The sequence below is a fragment of the Tachysurus vachellii genome, chromosome 16 (genome assembly GCF_030014155.1).
Source record: "Tachysurus vachellii isolate PV-2020 chromosome 16, HZAU_Pvac_v1, whole genome shotgun sequence".
In the NCBI taxonomy this organism is placed as follows: Eukaryota; Metazoa; Chordata; class Actinopteri; order Siluriformes; family Bagridae; genus Tachysurus; species Tachysurus vachellii.
In genome coordinates, this window is record NC_083475.1 from 3249545 (window position 1) to 3268686 (window position 19142).

Below are 19142 nucleotides of genomic sequence, written 5' to 3' on the forward strand. Positions count from 1 at the left end.
CACGACACATCCGCAGCCGACTCTGCCTATACTGCGGAGAACCCGGAAACATGCTGTCTGCCTGTCCCAGCAGGCCGCCCAGCAAGCGGAACGCTCTGAGTCTGAACCTTTTCACTCCCCGATCACTGAACTGTGCCCAAATTAATGTGTACTTGGAGGTGGGGGAAAAAGATTAAACTGGCGCTCCTCAACTCAGGCGCAGCGGGGAACTTTAGGTCGGGGGAGTTGGCCAAGGCCAACGATATGCCAGTAACCGAATGTGTTTCTCCCTTGGCAGTGGAGGCGATAGATGGCCGGCCCCTCGGAGAGGAAAGCATCAAGTTTGTCACTCGGGACCTCCAGCTGCAGGTGGGGTCCCATCACCACGAAACCATCCACTTCCACATCATCCACTCTCCTCGTCACTCACTCATCCTGGGCCTGCCGTGGCTCAAGCTACACAACCCAGTCATCTCTTGGTCGGAAACGTGGATTTCGAGCTGGGGTAAGAAGTGCACCCAACACCTCCAGCCCGCAAAAGGGCCACTCCAACTCAACACCACGGCCACCGCACCTTCCACCACCGATGTGCCCGGCCTCCCAACGGAATACCTGGACTTCGCGGAGGCATTCAGCAAGGCTAAAGCCACCGAACTGTCGCCACACGACCTCCCAGAGGGAGGATTTTTCCTCTGTCACAACCAGAATCAGCAGCCATGAACGAATACATCAAGGAGGAGCTCAGGAAGGGGTTCATTTGGCACTCAGTATCTCCAGCATCCTCTGGGTTCTTTTTTGTTAAAAAGAAAGACGGAGGCCTCCGACCGTGTATCGACTACCGTGCGCTGAATGAAATCACGGTGAAGTTTCGGTATTCTCTCCCACTCGTGCGATTGGCCTTGGAGCAGCTCCGCAGGGCTCGCTACTTCACCAAGCTGGATTTACGCAGCGCATATAACCTCATCCGCAACAGAGAGGGAGATGAATGGAAAACCGCCTTTTCAACCCAATCCGCCCACTACGAATACTTGGTCATGCCGTTCGGACTTTCTAACAGCCCAGCAGGGTTCCAGTCCTTCGTCAATGACGTGTTCCGCAACATGCTGGACCGCTGGGTAATCATGTACATTGACAACATCTTAATCTACTCCAAAACCATGGGGGACCACGTCAAGCATGTATGAGCCGTATTGAAGCGCCTGATCCAGCACCGACTCTACGCCAAGTCGGAGAAGTGCGAATTTCACCAGACGTCGACCGGTCTTCCTGAGCTACGTCATTTCGGCAGAGGGGGTCGCCATGGACGACTCGAAGGTGCAGGCAGTACTACAGTGGCCGCAGCCAAAAACTATAAAGGAGCTGCAGCGCTTCCTAGGGTTCGCAAACTTCTACCTTTTTTATCCGCGGGTTCAGCGCGATAGCGGCACCTCTCATGTCCATGATGAAGAAAGCACCAGCCCGTCTCTCGTGGTCACCAGAAGCGGTCATGGCCTTTCAATGTCTGAAGGAAAGTTTCACCTCGGCGCCCATCCTTCATCATCCTGATCCGACACGACCGTTCATAGTCGAGGTGGATGCCTCCAGCACGGGAATCGGAGCCGTCCTGTCCCAGCGCCAAGGCCCAGCGAACAAAATGTTTCCATGTGCATACTTCTCGCGAAAGCTGTCACCCACGGAGCGCAACTACAACAGAGCTACTCGCCATGAAGGCGTCTTTCGAGGTGTGGCGGCACTGGCTAGAGGGCGCACAGCACCCTTTCACCGTTCTCAGCGATCACAAAAATCTCGAATATCTACGCTCTGCTAAACGCATGAACCCACGCCAGGCACGATGGGCCATGTTCTTTACGCGCTTCAAATTTACCATGACCTACAGACCAGGAACCAAGAACGCAAAAGCCGATGCACTGTCACGTATGCACCGGGAACCTGACCAGGATGCACCTGCAGAGCCCATCATCCCCGAGGTCCGCATCCTGGCCCCGGTCCAGTGGGACATTATGACAGAAATCGCCCAGGCCAATGCGCAGTCTCCTCCTCCAGTAGACTGTCCTCCCACGAAAACATACATGCCTGAGGAGCTACGCACCGCCCTCCTGGACCTCCTACATACAACTCCCAGCTCTGGCCATCCAGGCATCTCAGGAATTATCCACCTTGCGCAAAACCAGTCCTGGTGGCCATCACTGTCAGCTGACGCAGCCCTGGTCCCACATCGCCATTGACTTCATCACAGACCTGCCCAGGTCCAACAACTGTACAGTAATCCTCACCGTCATCGACCAGTTTTCGAAAGCCCGCCGCCTGATCCCGATACCTAAGCTCCCCACGGCTTTAGAGACAGCCGAAGCCCTCTGCAAATGCGTGTTTCGCTTTTTCGGCTTGCCCGAAGACACAGTTTCCGATTCCCAATTCACATCACGAGTCTGGTCGGCGTTCCTCAAACAGCTGAACATCAATGTCAGCCTCACCTCAGGGTACCACCCACAGGCTAACGGACAGACGGAGCACCTGAACCAGGAAATCACCCGCATCCTCTGCTCATACTGCCATAACAATCAGTCCGACTAGATTAAATACATTATGTGGGTGGAATACGTGCAAAACTCGCTCATCAAACCCGCTACAGGCCTCACGCCATTCCAGTGCATACTGGGTTACCAACCTCCCGTTCCCGTGGTCTGGCGAGCCATCTGACCTACCGGCCGTGGACGAGTGATTTCGCCGGAGCGAGGAGACGTGGAGCGCGGTGCACCGCCAGCTACAGAGGGCCATCGGGAGATAAAAGACCCAGGCCGACAAGCATCGCCGTCCGCATCCCGACTATCAACCCAGTCAGTGGGTCTGGCTCTCCACCCGTGATATCCGTCTCCGCCTGCCCTGCCGGAAGCTCAGCCCTAAGTACATGGGTCCTTTCAAGATTGTCAGACATATATAAACCCAGTGTCTTACCGCTTGGCTTTACCTCCCACCTACCGCATCTTGCCCACCTTCCACGTCTCGCTGCTGAAGCCTGCTAGCAGACCTGGGGGGAACCAAGAAGGTTGCTGATCCATCAGACCCGCCACCACTACTGGCCGACGGCGAGTAGGCTTAACAGGTTCGTGATTTATTGGACTCCAGATGCCGGGGCGGCGTTCTCGAATATTTAGTCGACTGGGAGGGGTATGGTCCGGAGGAGCGCTCCTGGGTCGAGGCGGGGGACATCCTGGACCCCTCGCTCACCGCCGATTTCCAACAACGGCACCCGGACAGGCCGGCCCCTCGACCCTGGGGTAGACCCCGGTGCCGCACGCATCCTCACGTCAGGAGCCGCTCGCGGGGGGGCTCTGTCACAGCTGGAGCATTATTTGATCAATAATGTTAAATTGTTAACTGTTAAAAAGAAGGTTTTCTTTTCTCTTCTTATTTCTAAAATCTTCTAAAACTGGATGTGATTTAGTCATCAGTGAAAGCTTTTTGAAGTGATTTATTCATTTAGATGACTAGTTAGTTAGTTTTCTTACAAAAATACTAGTTGTGGATTTAAGGTTGTTTAGCTAAAAAGGTTTAAATGTGTAATTGTAGCAAAGATCTTTACAGTGAAAAAATGTAAAACTGAAATAATAAAACGATCTGCAGCACAAAGTTACATTCATGTTTCTTACATTATATGATGAAAAACAAACAAACGAACAAATAAATAAATAAACAGATGTTTTGTTGGTGTTTTTGCCAAAAAAATAAATAAATAAATCTGTGTTTTCAGGTTTCTGTAAAATTCTTGTGGGCCTGGATCAAAGTGATTAAACTCTAGAAACGTCCCTGTGTACAACTAGTGAAGAGTGTGTCATTGTGTCTCTATACAGGTTGTATAAGTGTGGTGTCTCAGATGAAGGCTGTGCTGCTCTGACTTTAGCTCTAAGATCAAACCCCTCACACCTGAGAGAACTGGATCTGTCCTATAATATTCTAGGAGACTCAGGAGTGAAGATTCTCTCTGATCTTGAGCATGATGAACATTACAAACTACAGACCCTCAGGTGAGTAATGACCTTTTAATAAAAGTTTAACCTCATTATCATTACACATTGATACACATTACATTTATCTTCAATAACTTTCAGATTATCAGGTTTGAAAATTTCTATATTCTGTTTAATCAGTATTTTTATAACGATTCTCTTTAATGCTGTTTTGTGTTCAGTAAAGTGTGTTGATGTAAAATTCATGTGAAGGCATAAAACAGGGATTCAGACAGTCTACAAAAAGTCACAAATGAGTTCATGTGACTGATTGTTAATAAACATTGTGTCTTCTGTAATTCCTGTAAAATTCACCTCAGTTTGTTCTTAAAGTCTGCACTTAAATATAAATGTAGAACAACATCTAAATGACACAGTAGTGTTTGTTATTTAAAAAAAGCTCCTGTGATTGAATAAGAGCAGTGATGTGATGGGTAAAGATCTGCTCATTATCCTGTTGGAACTTGTGGAAGTTCTCATTTGTTCTAGTTAAATGTTAGAACACAGATGTTAGTAAGAATGAAGAAATGTTGAATGATTCATTATAAACAGGAGATGATAATGTTTCTGTTGGAGCAGAGATGATTACATGCTGTTGATCATGAAGTACCACAGTCCACTTTGTGCTGATTAATTCATGTTTTTCTTTCTTCAGGCTCTAATGAATATCTGTGTGTGATGAAGACTCCAGTGTTCCTGCATTGCCATGATGGAGAATAGAGAACATGTTTATTAACACATCACTCATTTAGTTCTAACACATTAAACAGACTCAAGAGACGTGAGAAGTGTGTGTTCATCGTGTACAGTGAATCAGACTAAACACAATTCTACACTGAGTTTATGATGACCTCTGATCCCTGGATAAAATTCCCTGGACGTCAATCCCATAAAAACCTGAGGGATTATTTGGAACAGCAGGTGAAAACCCACATGAACTTGAGCTGAACCCAGTCAGTGGAAGAGAAAATAAAATGGACAGGAACAGTTTCAGGACATTGGTGGATTTCTCACATGATAGGATTGGAGTTTATCTGAGGAGTTTATCTGATGAAGCCCATAGGAGACTCACTACAAGTCACATTTATCACTTTGTCCTTTGGGTAATTAATGTTCCAGTGATGTTATACTAAATATCAGAACTCTTCTAATCAAATCAAATTAATATTCCTCCACTAACTGTTGTATAATGTAGTTTTGATGGTTTGTGATTTTACTGTTTGTGTGATTTATTTGTTTATTATTGTAACATGATTTATACTTTTTACACATGTATACTTATAGCTATTTTACTGGATACTTACTGTAACTAAAATTATATTGTATAAAGGTACTTAACCCTTGTATTTTCCTCCTATGGGAATTACAGTAGGATCGAGTAGTCAACTTGACCTTGTCTGTTTTGACTGCTTATAAAAAATGAAGTATATATGATAGCCTTTTTTTCACCTTTTTAGTCTAACTTGTTTCCAACATATTAACATATATTTTGCAAAAAAATTATATTTGGTTTAATAAACCTTATTTATATACAAAAATGTATATATGTTTTTATTAGTAAAAAAACATGGAATTATTATACAGGCTGATATATTTCAAAGGCAGGAGATTGTTTTGAAACCATTTTGACCATTTTTAATGTCAGCAAATAATAAAACCTGTTTTTTTCCAGGCCAAATTGACTTGAATGCTTATAAATCAAAAATTCTACAATAATCACCATTCTGTGTGTAATATCTATTTTGCATACCAGATGTCATCTAATCAACCGAGAACAGGCTACACACACACACACACACACACACACCCACCACTCAAAAACATGGCATAATTTTGTGAATAAAACTTTTTACACTCCTTATGTTTTTTTATTATACTTAATTTATGAACGATAAACCTTATGAAATTATGCCTTGTTTTTGAGTACAATAAGCAGAAATTATTAAATATTATTTTGAATAACCACTGACTGATAAATGTCAAACATTACTCAGCATATCTCCAGGCCAAAGCTGACTGATGCAACTAAATTTATAAATAAGACAGGGGATACAAATATGATTTGCAAAACACGTATTTTATTTTTGAACTTCTTTATAGAAATATGAATGTGTGTGTGTGTGTGTGAAATGTTTACAAATGTGTAGCCTTTGTTTTGTCTAGAGGCCAACTGAAATGCAATGCCCAATGCTTTGAACAGTGTTTGAATGTGTGTGTGTGTGTGTGTGTGTTCGCGTGTGTGAAGCTTGTTGGTAGATCAGATTTTGCCCCCAGCTGGACAAATGCATATAACAAGTGTTTGCTTTTTTTTTCCGGAGGCCTAATGAAATGCAATGCCCAATTTGTGTGTGTGTTTGTGTGTGTGTGGTGTGTGTGTGGTGTGTGAGTGTGTGTTTTGGGTGCGTGTGTTAGAGGACATTTTATGTGTGCATTTTTGTGTCTGTATGTATGTTCATTGCGCTGAAAAGGGCAAAAGTGTGACCTACTGCCCCACTAAATTTGGCCGGGTCCAACTAACCTGGGAGGATCCAAAACGCAAAGTATATAGTGGTCCGAACACATAGTTCAACAAAAATAGACAAGATTAATTTTCAGTTTTTCAAAGTTCATAATTTGGAACAAACCTGGTAAATTTCAGGCAAATACGTGGAAAAAAATCCAAGTTATGACACATTAAACTTTCATTTAATCTTCCAGCAGGGTCAGATAGACCCGAGGAAAAAAAGGGTTAAAATGCCTTGTATAAATACACCATACATTTAGAGGGAATAAAGTACATAAATACAGTGTCTATTTTTGTTGTGTAAAATGAATATCATGTATAGATAATTCTGTAGAATATTCTTTAGAAAAACTATTCTAAACACGGATTTCAGAATTGACCCAAACTGGGTTTGTTTAATCTCAGTCATTTTAGACTGCACCTTTATGAGGACACTCACCTGGGAATGAATGAATATGAGCACAAACGCCTTCTTTCTGTTGTGTATCAATCTTTTTTTTTTCCATCTCATCTGTTTTAGGCAGTAGTGGAATTATTATTAATAGAATTATTTTTAATTAGTTTACTGTGCAGCAGCTAACAAATACTCATAATTTAACCAACATTAATATGTTATTACATTTATTCAACTGTTGTTACAACTTGATGTATTGTGCAATGTCTTGTTTTTAAGCTTATAAAGCAGAACTAGTGCTGCCTGTGTCTCTGTTGCTAGCACATCAGGAGATACAGCTAATTTCAGTTTATCCTCCACAAGCACTGCTCCTTCGCAGTCATGCATCCAGTCATGTGCAAAACCATAGGGGAAAAAATCGGTTGTATGCTGGTGGGTAAATAGGATAGCTTGATAAAAAAAGCTATTATGTCAATTCAAGTTAAGTCAAGAAGCTTTTATTTTAGCCATATTTATAGCTGTTACAGTACACAGTGAAATGAGACAACGATTCTCCAGGATCATGGTGCTACATAAAACAGACAGAGCAGGAAGGGGATTGGATGCCGCTTTTGAGCGATTATTTGGGGGTCTTACCAGCGAGCTAGACGATGGTGATCAAATAGTAGAGTTCGTAAGCACGGGCCCTAAAACCTATGGTTACAAAACTAAAAAAGGAAAAACAACTATGAAGGCTAAGGGTATTACTCAAAATTATACCAATTCCAAAGTTATCAATTTAAAATCTTTGACATATCTGGTGATCGATCGAGTGAAATACCCCGATAAACCCAGTCAACTTATAACATCGCACAAACAAATCACTCGAGATAAAAAGGGGTTTCATTTGAGAAACCAGACACAAGTAAAAAGGTTCAGGGTTGTGTACGATAAACGTGTTTTATTTCCTGATTTCACAACTCTCCCTTACGGGTATTGACACCTATACTGTTGTATTTTTTGTGTATATATGTATGTATGAATGTATGTTGTTCATTTGATTGTTGTCATCATACAGTTGTGAACACTTGTCAAGGAAAATATGAATGTGACTTCTTTCAACACGAGGCTGCAACTGCCCTTTTCATGTATTGTATGCGGGCCTAGTAATAGTGGGAAATCTTATTTTATCGAAATGCTGCTGGAAAATTATAAAGAGTTATTGTCCAAAGTTCCTGAAAATATTGTGTGGATTTATTCATGTTGGCAGCCTTTGTACAATGAATTGATGACCAAAATAAACATAAATTATATTCATGGAATCCCTGATTCTTTGTGTGATGATGAAATGTTTCCCCCCAGTAAAACAAACTTGGTGGTAATAGATGACTTGATGGAATCTGCGAGTAAAAACGAGGAGGTGGAAAAAGCTTTTACTAAATACACACATCACAGAAATCTGAGCGTCATATATCTGGTTCAGAATTTGTTTTTTCAAGGCAAGTCTAGTAGAACAATCAATTTGAAAAACCCTAGAGATAAATTACAGATCAGTGTGCTAGCTTGGCAAATATATCCGGGTAACAGCAAATACTTTTTAGAATGTTTAAGACGCTACCACCAGACCGTACGGTTATTTATTTGTTGACTTAAAATCAAATACACCAGGGGCCTGTTTCAGAAAGGAGGTTAAGTGAAAACTCTGAGTATGTTAAACCTGAAATGAGGGAAACTCTGGGTTTTCAGTTTCAGAAAGGGAGGTATGTTAAACCTGAGAAAGCAGGTTAAGTTAAGCCCGTTTCTGAAAGAGAGGTAACTTATACTCAGAGTCGGTTACCATAGTAACTTACTCTGTGAACCTAACCTGGTCGGGAGCGATGTACACAATTGCTCAAATTGAAACAAAATGAGTCACTCTGGGTAAGGGGGTCTGCTAAATGCCGTAAATGTAAAATGAATGAAATGGCGTGTCCTTATATGGACGATCCTGTTGATGAAGAGTCCGTATTAATTCTTTTGAGCCAAGAGTGGATTTGTGTCACATCCCTTTGCATTTTTATTTGAGCGGTACCGTTTTTCTTTACAGTCAATAAGATCCATAATCTCATCCATCCTTACATCAGAAACATCAGCCATCGCTTCAGTGCTCTTACATTCGAGCAGATGCATTGCGTTGCCTTACGTTTCTTTGAGAATTGTAGTTCAGTCAGGACCACTTGAGTCAAAATAAGACAATTCGTTGACATTTAAATTTTTTATTTGCAAGCTTATAAAATTTACATTTGGCAGTATGGCTCTGTTCTGAATTCCCCATCCTTTTCATGAGCTCCATGAAAGCTAGTCAGGGAACAGCAGCAGCTTCGTGGGGGGACAATCTCCCATTTAACTGGGAAAGCAGCAAGACAAAATCCCGCCCCAAACAGACCATACCAGGCAATCCTCCCTGGCTCTTCCTGCTAACTGAAGAGCCAGCAGAGGATTAAAGCGAGCATTTCACTAGCCAAACATATTAGTAAAACACCAACAGAGCAGAGAACATGTTATTATCAGGCACGGAAAGCAGTTCCTTTGCCAATTACTAACAACCACTGAATATTAAAAAACCCCCCAAAACCAACAGAAGGTGCAGCGTCTGTATACAATTCAAGGCTGCAGAAGACTCCAGAACATCATGATCATGCCATCCCAATTTTTCAAGGACCAACCAGAACCTTTTTTTAAAAAAAAAAAAAAAAAAAAAAAGTCCACTCCTGGTTCAGCTACCTTTAGGGACAGCAGCAGAGGAGCAGCAGAGCTAGCAGCAGCAGCAGAGCTAGCAGCATCACAAACAGAACACGAGAAACCAAGCACCTCCTCCCTGAATATCCCCTGAGTAGCCATCCCCCTAGGATCCATCCAACAACCCGAGAAAGGAGACTTCCAAAAGGCCCAACAAGAAATCCAGTTTTACCTTCCTTTCCCAACAAAGAATCGACAAATTTCAGGTTCTTTAACAGCAGAAAGCAAATTATTATAGGCAAACTAATGAGTAGGCAACCAAGACTCCTGTGAAAACCTTGGATAAGTCCAGCTATTAAATAATTGAAGAAGCAGTGGTTAGGATGCTTCACAGTGCCTTTCCCAGCTTTGGAACTTTTTTTTTTTTTTTAAAAGAACAAAATACAAGCAGAGCCAGTAGCCATCATCAATCCACCAGGTCACTATCGTTCGCTGGACACTGCTGCAGAGCTTCTACAAGGAGGAGAGAAATTTAATCAAGCTTTTCATGTCATTGCTGGCTAGCATTTAACCATTTTCAAGTTAAGAAGTTAGACCATTTGTCAGTAAACATTTCCTGCATAACATATCACAACAGCCTAGCGAGTCCCAACATAACGCATCATAACGGCAAGCAAGGCATGGCATAACCACCTAGCAGGGCAAAGCATAACATAGCCTAGCGAGGCATCGCATAACGTAACAACGCCTAGCAAGGCATGGCATAACGCATCATAACAGCCCAGAGAGTCCTAACACAACGCAACATAACGCCCAGCAAGGCATGGCATAACCCAGCGTAACGCAACACAACACGGCCCAGCACAACGCAACCCGACACAGCCCAGCAAGGCATCGCATAGTGTAAAGCAAAACAGCCCAGCAGGGCACAGCACAACGCAAAATCATGCTTAGCAAGGCACCGCATAAATATCACTACAGCCCAGCGAGGCACAGCACCACGCATCACAATAGCCAATGATACATAAACACAGCGCAACGCAACACAACACAGCCCAGCAAGGCACAGCACAACATAACGTAACACAACATAGCCTAGCAAGGCATAGCACAACGTAACCCAGCACAGTCCAGCAAGGCACAGCACAAAGTAACCCGATAACCTAACAACCTGGCGAGGCATGGCATAAGGTAACCTAACATAGCTGAGCAGGACATAGCATAACGTAACCTAACAGCCTGGCGAGGCATGGCATAACGTAACGCAACATAGCCTATCAGGGCATGGCATAACGTAACCTAACCTGGCCTAGCATAACGTAACATAGCCTAGCAAGGTAAGCCCAGCTAGCATAACATAACATAGCATAACCTAGCATACCATAACGAGCTGGCTTAGCAAGGCATATCAAGGCATGCATTACCTAGCATGAGGTAATCTAGCCTAGTATAGCAAGCATGGCATAACCCATCATGACGAGCAATGCAAAAGCATAGCATAACCTTATCTTATAACATAGCGCAACATACAATATAACCAAGCATAGCATAACATACATAGCATAGCGAAGCATAGCCTAAGGTAGCATAGCATAACAGACTGCACAACACGCCAGCCCTAAGGTCGCTTCCTGCTCAACAACCACACCATTATACACAAACATGCGCACTGTATCGATTTACCGTAAGTCCAAAGCGCCTTCAAACCTCCCCTTCGGCTCGAGTATACTAATAGTAATCACAACCTCTTATAGTTCCATATCGCAAACACAAAAGGAGATAGCTTGCGGTTTAAACTCTAATTAGCTGCCGAGTTTAAATCGCCACAGCAGCAATGCGGAGGAAACAGCCAAGCAGACAGACTGAAAAAAGCATTTAAATAGGGCGCCCTGTTTGAAAGGGACCAATAGCGCGCTTAGGAATCAGATCAGCTGATGGGCGGGGTTAGCAAATTGACATCAGCTGATAGCCGAGCTTGACTATGTGGCCTGCCTGAACTGACGCTGATACGCTATAAGTCGGGAATTTACTCTAAAATAGTTCTTAATTACTAACTACAAATTACATCTTCAACAAGTCTAATTAGATTAATGTAATAATTATTATCTCTAGAAAGTATTGGTCTACTTACTATTTTGGTCTACTTACTTATTAATTACTTTGTAAATCCCAACCACTTGAACAGTAAGGTGAGACAAGAAACTGCACTTCTAGGCCATAAGGTGAACTAGGAAAAAGTGGCTAGAAAGTGATTTTCGTTCCCACGTCTGGGCACTACTTTTTAAATGCATTTTTGCATAGACAACACCCTTTTGGACTTTATGTTAAAAGTTCTCCACAAAAAATGCTGCAGTTTTTTGCCACGATCCATAAATGCTGCTGGCTTTGCTTATAACTTTATTTTCATTTTAGCAACATAAAATCTCTCTCAAATTGACCTTTATACATGTACCTAAACATTTGAGAAAGGTATTGGTGCAGTAAACACTCAAGTGTGAATGTAGACCATAGAATATGGCAAATTTGTAGGAAATATGCTTTAATTTCATGGATTGGCACCAATCAAAATTAAACATACACATAGTAATTTTAGCAAAACTGTGATGTATTATGCATTACAATTTTCAGTAGGCACTGTGCAATCAGAGAAACATAAACAAGCAGCACACTTTGTTTTCTGAAATCACTCAAAATGCGACCCCCCCTTTAATTACAAATAATGCAAAAAATGAACAATTCCACAACAGATTCATTACAACTAAAAATAAGCTTAAAATAATGCACAGCACATCTTTACTCATAAGTATCATCATCAAAGCCATCATCCCATGTAGCTCTTTCCTCCGTTTCCTTTGAAACATTTGCACAATTTTTGCACCGACAAAAATCAGTACAAGAAAATCTTGCAGACACACAGGAGCATCTTCCAGTCTCACATTTGCCTTGTTTGCAACTGCAGTGGACTACCTGCAAAACACTTTCAGGTGCAGGATTTCTAGTCATCCAGGTCACTGTTAACTCCACATCCTCAAGGTGCCATCCATTGCCAATGGGTGAAGGGGCACACATTATACCTTTCAGAGAATGTCTCATTATGGCTGCTTGGTAATTTGCCCTTTTGCAGTGTTGGTGCAGGGCATCACTTGTCAGGGGCATGGATAGTTCTGGCAAAGCCGATGATGCCATGCAGAATGCTTTGTACCTTGCATCATTCACATTTTCGGCAGATGACTGGCCATAGAGGTGGCACACATATTTGCAAAGTATGTCAAAGGTAGACTGGTCCAGGTTAAAACTTTTACCCAGATTTGTAAATGCATTTAGGTATTCCTCTTTCTCACAAGCAACAGAAAATGCCTTTCTTTTGCCTTTGCCATAAAAGGCACTTGTAGAGTCACAACCTGAAAAGGTATGGATCCCAATAAGTGCCAAAGTGCAAAGAGCTGATGACACCTTAGCCAAATCAATGATCCTCGTTTTGTTGCCAACCCCTGTGAAAAGATACAACCTACATGGTAAATCTAGGGAGCAAATACATCAACTGATTGTGATATCAGTCTTTGGTCCATAAACTCTCTGACAGCATTTTCCCCCCTTTCCGGAGCTGTGAGCAAATCCCACATGATTTCTTCAGCTGCGACTGTCCCAGAGCTAAGACACACAATGCCATCTTCTTGTGTCTCAAATGGATTCAGCATGCAATCTAGGGTGGAAATTATTCTGTTCACAGCCTTTTTATCAGCATGAATTCCTGTGCTGTCAAGGTCTTTACGTTTCCTTATATCGGGAGTTTTACCTGCCATTGCCTCACATTGTCTTGCTATGGCAGCCCTTTCATGTTGAGACAATATCCAGCGATATACAGCAGCTCGATTCTGTGTTATCCCTGTCCAACCACCCTTTGACTTGGAATCTCTGTTGCATGTTTGTTCAATGGCCTGGTCACAAGCAATTGAAGCAAATCCATGGACACTTTGATGTTGGACAGTCCACTGGCCTTTAACACTAAGCTCACTGTGACAAGAAGGATGTGTGAGAGGCAAACTGACCATTTCCAGCCAGTATGAAGGTAAATAACTAGCATAATTTACACGATCATAAGCAAAAACCATGGCATCATCAAGCACACTGTTGACAGGTGAAGCTGCCAGTCTGATTCTCGTGTTGCTCTCACAAACAAAAGGATTATCTGTACCATGTCAATGTATGAACTCCAGAAGGCAAACGTTGGGTTTTCTGTACTTTTTCTTTTTACAAACTCTACATATTTTGAACACATTTGCGCACATAACATCCATGGTTCTGTCCTGGAATGCACATTTGATCTCATGAATGACATCCATACACTTCTTTCTCTCCTCTGGTGGCAAAGAGTCTAAGAAGGTGAGAACTCTAATGCGTTGCAGACTCTCATATAGAAGCTTGTGTGCCCTCATGCTGCGGTTGTAGTGATGACCACTGATCACTCCACTGATGGATACTGGGGCAACAACTTCAGACCCAATGTCTTGCAGTCCTGCATCTCCAAACCGTTTTCCTAGAATGCTCAGGTAGGACATGCATGTGTGAAATTCACCTAGTCTAATCACTATACGCTGAGTAAAGTCATTGTCTTTCCAGCGGATCTGCTGAGCTTTGGCATATATAGCTTGGTCAAAAACTAACACTATATGGTCCAATTCTAACTGATCAGCAATTTGGACACTTCGCTTCAGAATTGTGTTTACTGTTGACATCTCTGTTGGTGAAGCCTCAATGACTTTTGCAGAGTGCCATCACCTTGAAGCAATGTATGGAAACCTGTCCAGCTTGGGATTGTGCATCTTTCAGCATCTTTGGACTTTAAAAAAACATATGCCAGTTCAGTTTGTGCAGCAGACATTGTGTTCAACTTGTATGTGTCTCCTGGTAATGGAAGACATGATGAAAACAAGTTCTGTGGTCCTTGCTTTTTAGTCTGATGTTACTGTTCGATAGGGAGGCAAGGGGGTGCTTTGAATGAGGAAACTCCCTTTTGTAGTGGTTGTCTGTTTGTTGTTGACACAGGTTGAACTACAGCACTTTGAAGCATAATCCCATTTGTGTGGTGAGTAGTTCCACGACCCGATAATGTTTCCTCCCCAAAGTCAATATTGTCCCACACAAGTATTGTATGAACCTTCTTTGAAAACCCCTTTGGTATTTTGTCTCTGCCCTCTACTAGTTGAAGTTGGGCAAGGCTACTGTCTAGACTGACAACTGTGTCCCATGATGCACAATGTCCTAGTCTATTTAGAAGTGACACAATCTGTGATGAACCAGTTAAATGGCGAATGGTTAGACCAAGACACAATGATTTGGGTGTCTGCCTACGGCCCTTAGATGTAAGATACACAATGTCTTGACAAATAGATATCACTTTTAGGTTCAAATCATCTGTAATATCAACATAATGGGCCAGTGTCGGTTCCTCAGTTGCACCAATAATCCAGGAAATTAGATTGTACAGTTCGAGTGGCACAACAGATTTTGCTTCACTCACATTTAAATCATCTGATGTGGGTGGCCATGGACATGTCATACTGGAAGAGTCACATAGAAGCATCTTTAATATTAATGCTGCACTATAAAGTGTCCTTGTGTCCTCTGCACTATTGATAGAGCCCACTGAAGTTTGTCTTTGAGGACTGGCTGTTTTACTTGACATGTTTTCACCGTCTTTGGCTAGTTACCTCAGTTGACTCTGTTGTTTCTGTACCTGATGGATGAGGGAGCCTGTCGATCAGCTTATCTGCAGACAGTGTCTCAACAAAAACCAGCTCACTGATGTTGCACTTTTTGGGAGAGTGAAACTCCAGCTGGGGGAAATCACGACTCAACCACCTCTTCAATTTATCCTGCCTGAAACAAAGATACATCGAAAGATGATCACAACAGTATAAATAAAGATATATTCCCACTGAAAACAACTTAATTAAAATACACTGTGTAACAGCTTCTACACGTTATAAAATATGATTATGATTATCATTATTATAAATCCAATTTGTGTAAGAAAAAATAAAAATGTTGCATAAACATTGTTTTCAAAGCTGTGTAATAAATAGAAACTTGTTTTGTTTTAATTACCTGTAGTTGGAAGCATCAAGAACTTCATGTTTTTTCACAAGATTTAAAAAGATCCTTCTTAGCTGCATCATTGTCAGCACATCTTGGTTTACAATTATTCTATGACGGATAATGCTCTCACAGAAGATCTTGTAGCTGACATCGAAGGTTGGCTCATTTCTGAAAAGAAAACACAGAAAAGATTATATATGATATTACTTTGTGCCATAACTATTTCACACTGGCTTCTATTTTAAATATACAATACTATAATTGGTAATAAAACATTACTTGTTCATTCACCCTTCACAAACCACTACACATTTGATCATATTGAATTACTGTGAATTACGGAGTTGTGCAGTCAAAACTGTTTACAGACAAATATACAGACTATGCAGATAGATGTTTTACCTTTGAAATTAATTTTTAATTATCATTTGATAGTCAATATATTAACTCACTGTTCTTCTGAGGTCCCCGTAACTGTTGCAGTAGACTTCGTCAAGAACCTGGTGTACTGTCTGTAACAGTGACCTCCAGAGAGACTTTGTCTTGAATATGCACAAGAATGCTAGTGTCTTCCTTTATCTCAGCAGCTTTCAGCAACTGGCCTGTAAATAAATATTATATATTACACATTACAAAACAAGATTGTAAATAAAAAAAAAAACATTATATAAAAACAGTTAACCGTTAAACAATATTGAGTATTTTGGCTGTAGCTGTATGCAAAACGATAAATAATTTGAAAAACATTACATAAATTATGTAATTGTAATCTAAATTTAGCCATGGTATGCAGCATATAGCATAAAACTTTAAAGTTAAAACTTTTGTGTGTGTGTGTACCCACCTGCACACAATGTTTCTGCCTGTGAAAGATGGTCCTTCTGTCGTTTGCCTGCCACAGTAATGTACTTGTCCATTTTCTTACAAATTATGCACAAGGCAGGAAGCACAGGACCTGCACAAGCTATTGGCAGGCCCGTCATGGACCTAAGTTTCTTTTTAGGACATTCAGTTGTTGAGGTACTACTACTCGATGACACAGACTGGTCTTTGTGAGAATCTTGAATTTCAGGATGCTGTATGACACGTTTTTCTGCTGCATCCAGGCGCTTTTTGTCAATGAAACGCCTGTAGCAAGTGGAATGAAATCCAGCGTCTTCGGGAACATTTTCAAATTCAATTTCTAGACAACGTTTGTATGTTTCTGCTATTCTCTGATTCTCACCATGCAAACCAAGCCACCGTTTGATGCTATTTCTGTATGTATCCCATCATATACGTGTAAAATCCTTCGTTTCTTCTTTCTTTATAGATGTGAGATGCATATAGCATTGTTTATAATCCTTTTTACGGAGTTTAGAATGAGGTCTGACCGTAATTTCCGAATCCGAAAGAATCCGAAAGCAAAGCCGAATCACTCATGATCAAAATATGATTACGCGATGAAGGAACTATTGCCGATTTTAAACACTAATAAAAAATAAACTGCAGGATTATACATGGAGAACTTTTATTTTCTTGCTCAAAACCAATAGCTCTTTTTATTGGAATGAAAAGAATTTAGTGCCCCATATATGGGAACGGGATGAAACGAAAAATGGCTTCACCTTACGGCCTATTCTAATGCTTTCAAATAAACAATATACATTTGCATGAATTATCCTTGAATTGAACAAAGTGTCCTCCAGGGTTGGGGGTTCGATTCCCGCCTCCACCTTGTGTGTGTGGAGTTTGCATGTTCTCCCCGTGCCTCGGGGGTTTCCTCCGGGTACTATGGTTTCCTCCCCCAGTCCAAAGACATGCATGGTAGGTTGATTGGCATCTCTGGAAAATTGTCCGTAGTGTGTGAGTGAATGAGAGTGTGTGTGTGCCCTGCAATGGGTTGGCAATCCGTCCAGGGTGTATCCTGCCTTGATGCCCGATGATGCCTGAGATAGGCACAGGCTCCCCGTGACCTGAGGTAGTTCGGATAAGCGGTAGAAAATGAGTGAGTGAGTGAACAAAGTGTGTAACTATAGGGAGAAATTTACATTAAAAATATACCTTTTTTATAATAATAATAATAAATATATATATATATATATATATATATATATATATATATATATATATATATATATATATATATATTTAATACACCTTTTAAAATTTGATGTTAAATCCACTATTGCTTTATACAGCAGTGTTGCTTTTTTTTAAAAAAATTCTCCATATTCATAGTTCAAGTTCATCTCCATATTCATAGATCAAGTTCATATTCTCCATATGCTTGCATAAGCACTTAGAGTTCTGCTGGTGAGAAATATAATAAAATAACTTATTTTGTCTGACGCTGTTGCCATGGTAACTCGTTATATCTGCGCTCCATTGATAATGGCTTTTTTAAGTTGTGGTGCACGCACTTAACTCAGAGTCAGTCAATTTAGAGTTGATAAAACTAACTCTTTTCAGCTGTTCTGTAACCGAAAACTCAGAGTTTCCCATCTCAGGGTTTGTCAACTCAGAGTTCAAGTTTAAACTCAGAGTTGGTTGAACCACCTTTCTGAAACAGGCCCCAGAAGACTTCAGACTCCGATCAGGTTTGTTACTGCAAGAAAAATCAGCTGTGTTTGTTCCAAAGCAGAAGAAGAAAAAGTTTTACTGAAAACAATGTCTATACGCTTGAAAAAAACACTTCCGTTGTTGAAAGCATTTCACGAGGCTCCATCCCGGAAAAGAAAAGTTATATTGCGCGATGCACCAACTGAACTCATTCTTAGCATATGTGAATTAGCTTTAAACGTGTTCAGAGGTACAATCCCTCTAACAGTGAAACAGTACAAAGAATTAAAAAAGCAGAAAAAATGGATAAAACTTTTCGTGGATAAAAGAGCAACTGTAGAAAAGTAAAGGAAAGTAATTAATCAAACTGGAGGATTTCTTTTACCGCTACTCAGTGTGGCTTATAAGCAGCTTGATAGCATCTCGTAACAGTTAACATGGAGACCGCTGAGAAAATGTATTTAGTCCCTCAACATCAACTTGACAACCTTAGAAATACCACGACAGAAAAAGAGAGTTTAAGAAGGACTGTTGAAAACAACTTAGACGTAGCAATGTGTCAAATTTTGTCAAGGATGGATCTGAATGAATACGAGAAGGTAAAACTCTACACATCGGTCCTGCAAAAGTGTTTAAACTTGGTTAAACTGAGTGATCAAGAAACAGATCAACTGAATCTGACCCTACCAAAAATACCAGAAAGCAAAACAGAAGCAACTGTGACCAAAGTTTCACACCCACACAGTGATGATATCACACATCAGGTGCTTGCTAATGTAACCGTATGCTTCTGTGGTCTGCGTTGTGTTTGGAATGAGTGAAGAAAGACAGGAGGTCGCTGGATTGGGTCTGCATAGAGAATGTATTTTTATATAGACAGGCCTTCACGGCAGCCTCAGCTCACACATCAGTAACACTCTTTCGT

The 19142-nt window shown here is 41.3% G+C and overlaps 1 protein-coding gene across 1 annotated transcript in view; it reads left to right on the top strand.

The window, feature by feature from the left end:
* Positions 1–5661, top strand: part of LOC132858832 (NLR family CARD domain-containing protein 3-like) — a 29124-nt gene extending 23463 nt beyond the window's left edge. The window contains exons 11-12 of the mRNA XM_060889342.1: positions 3828–4001; positions 4639–5661. Of these exons, the coding sequence (XP_060745325.1) occupies positions 3828–4001; positions 4639–4645 (181 nt within the window). The 3' untranslated portion in view covers positions 4646–5661. The remainder of the gene's footprint in view (positions 1–3827; positions 4002–4638) is intronic.
* The last annotated feature ends 13481 nt before the right edge of the window (positions 5662–19142 follow it).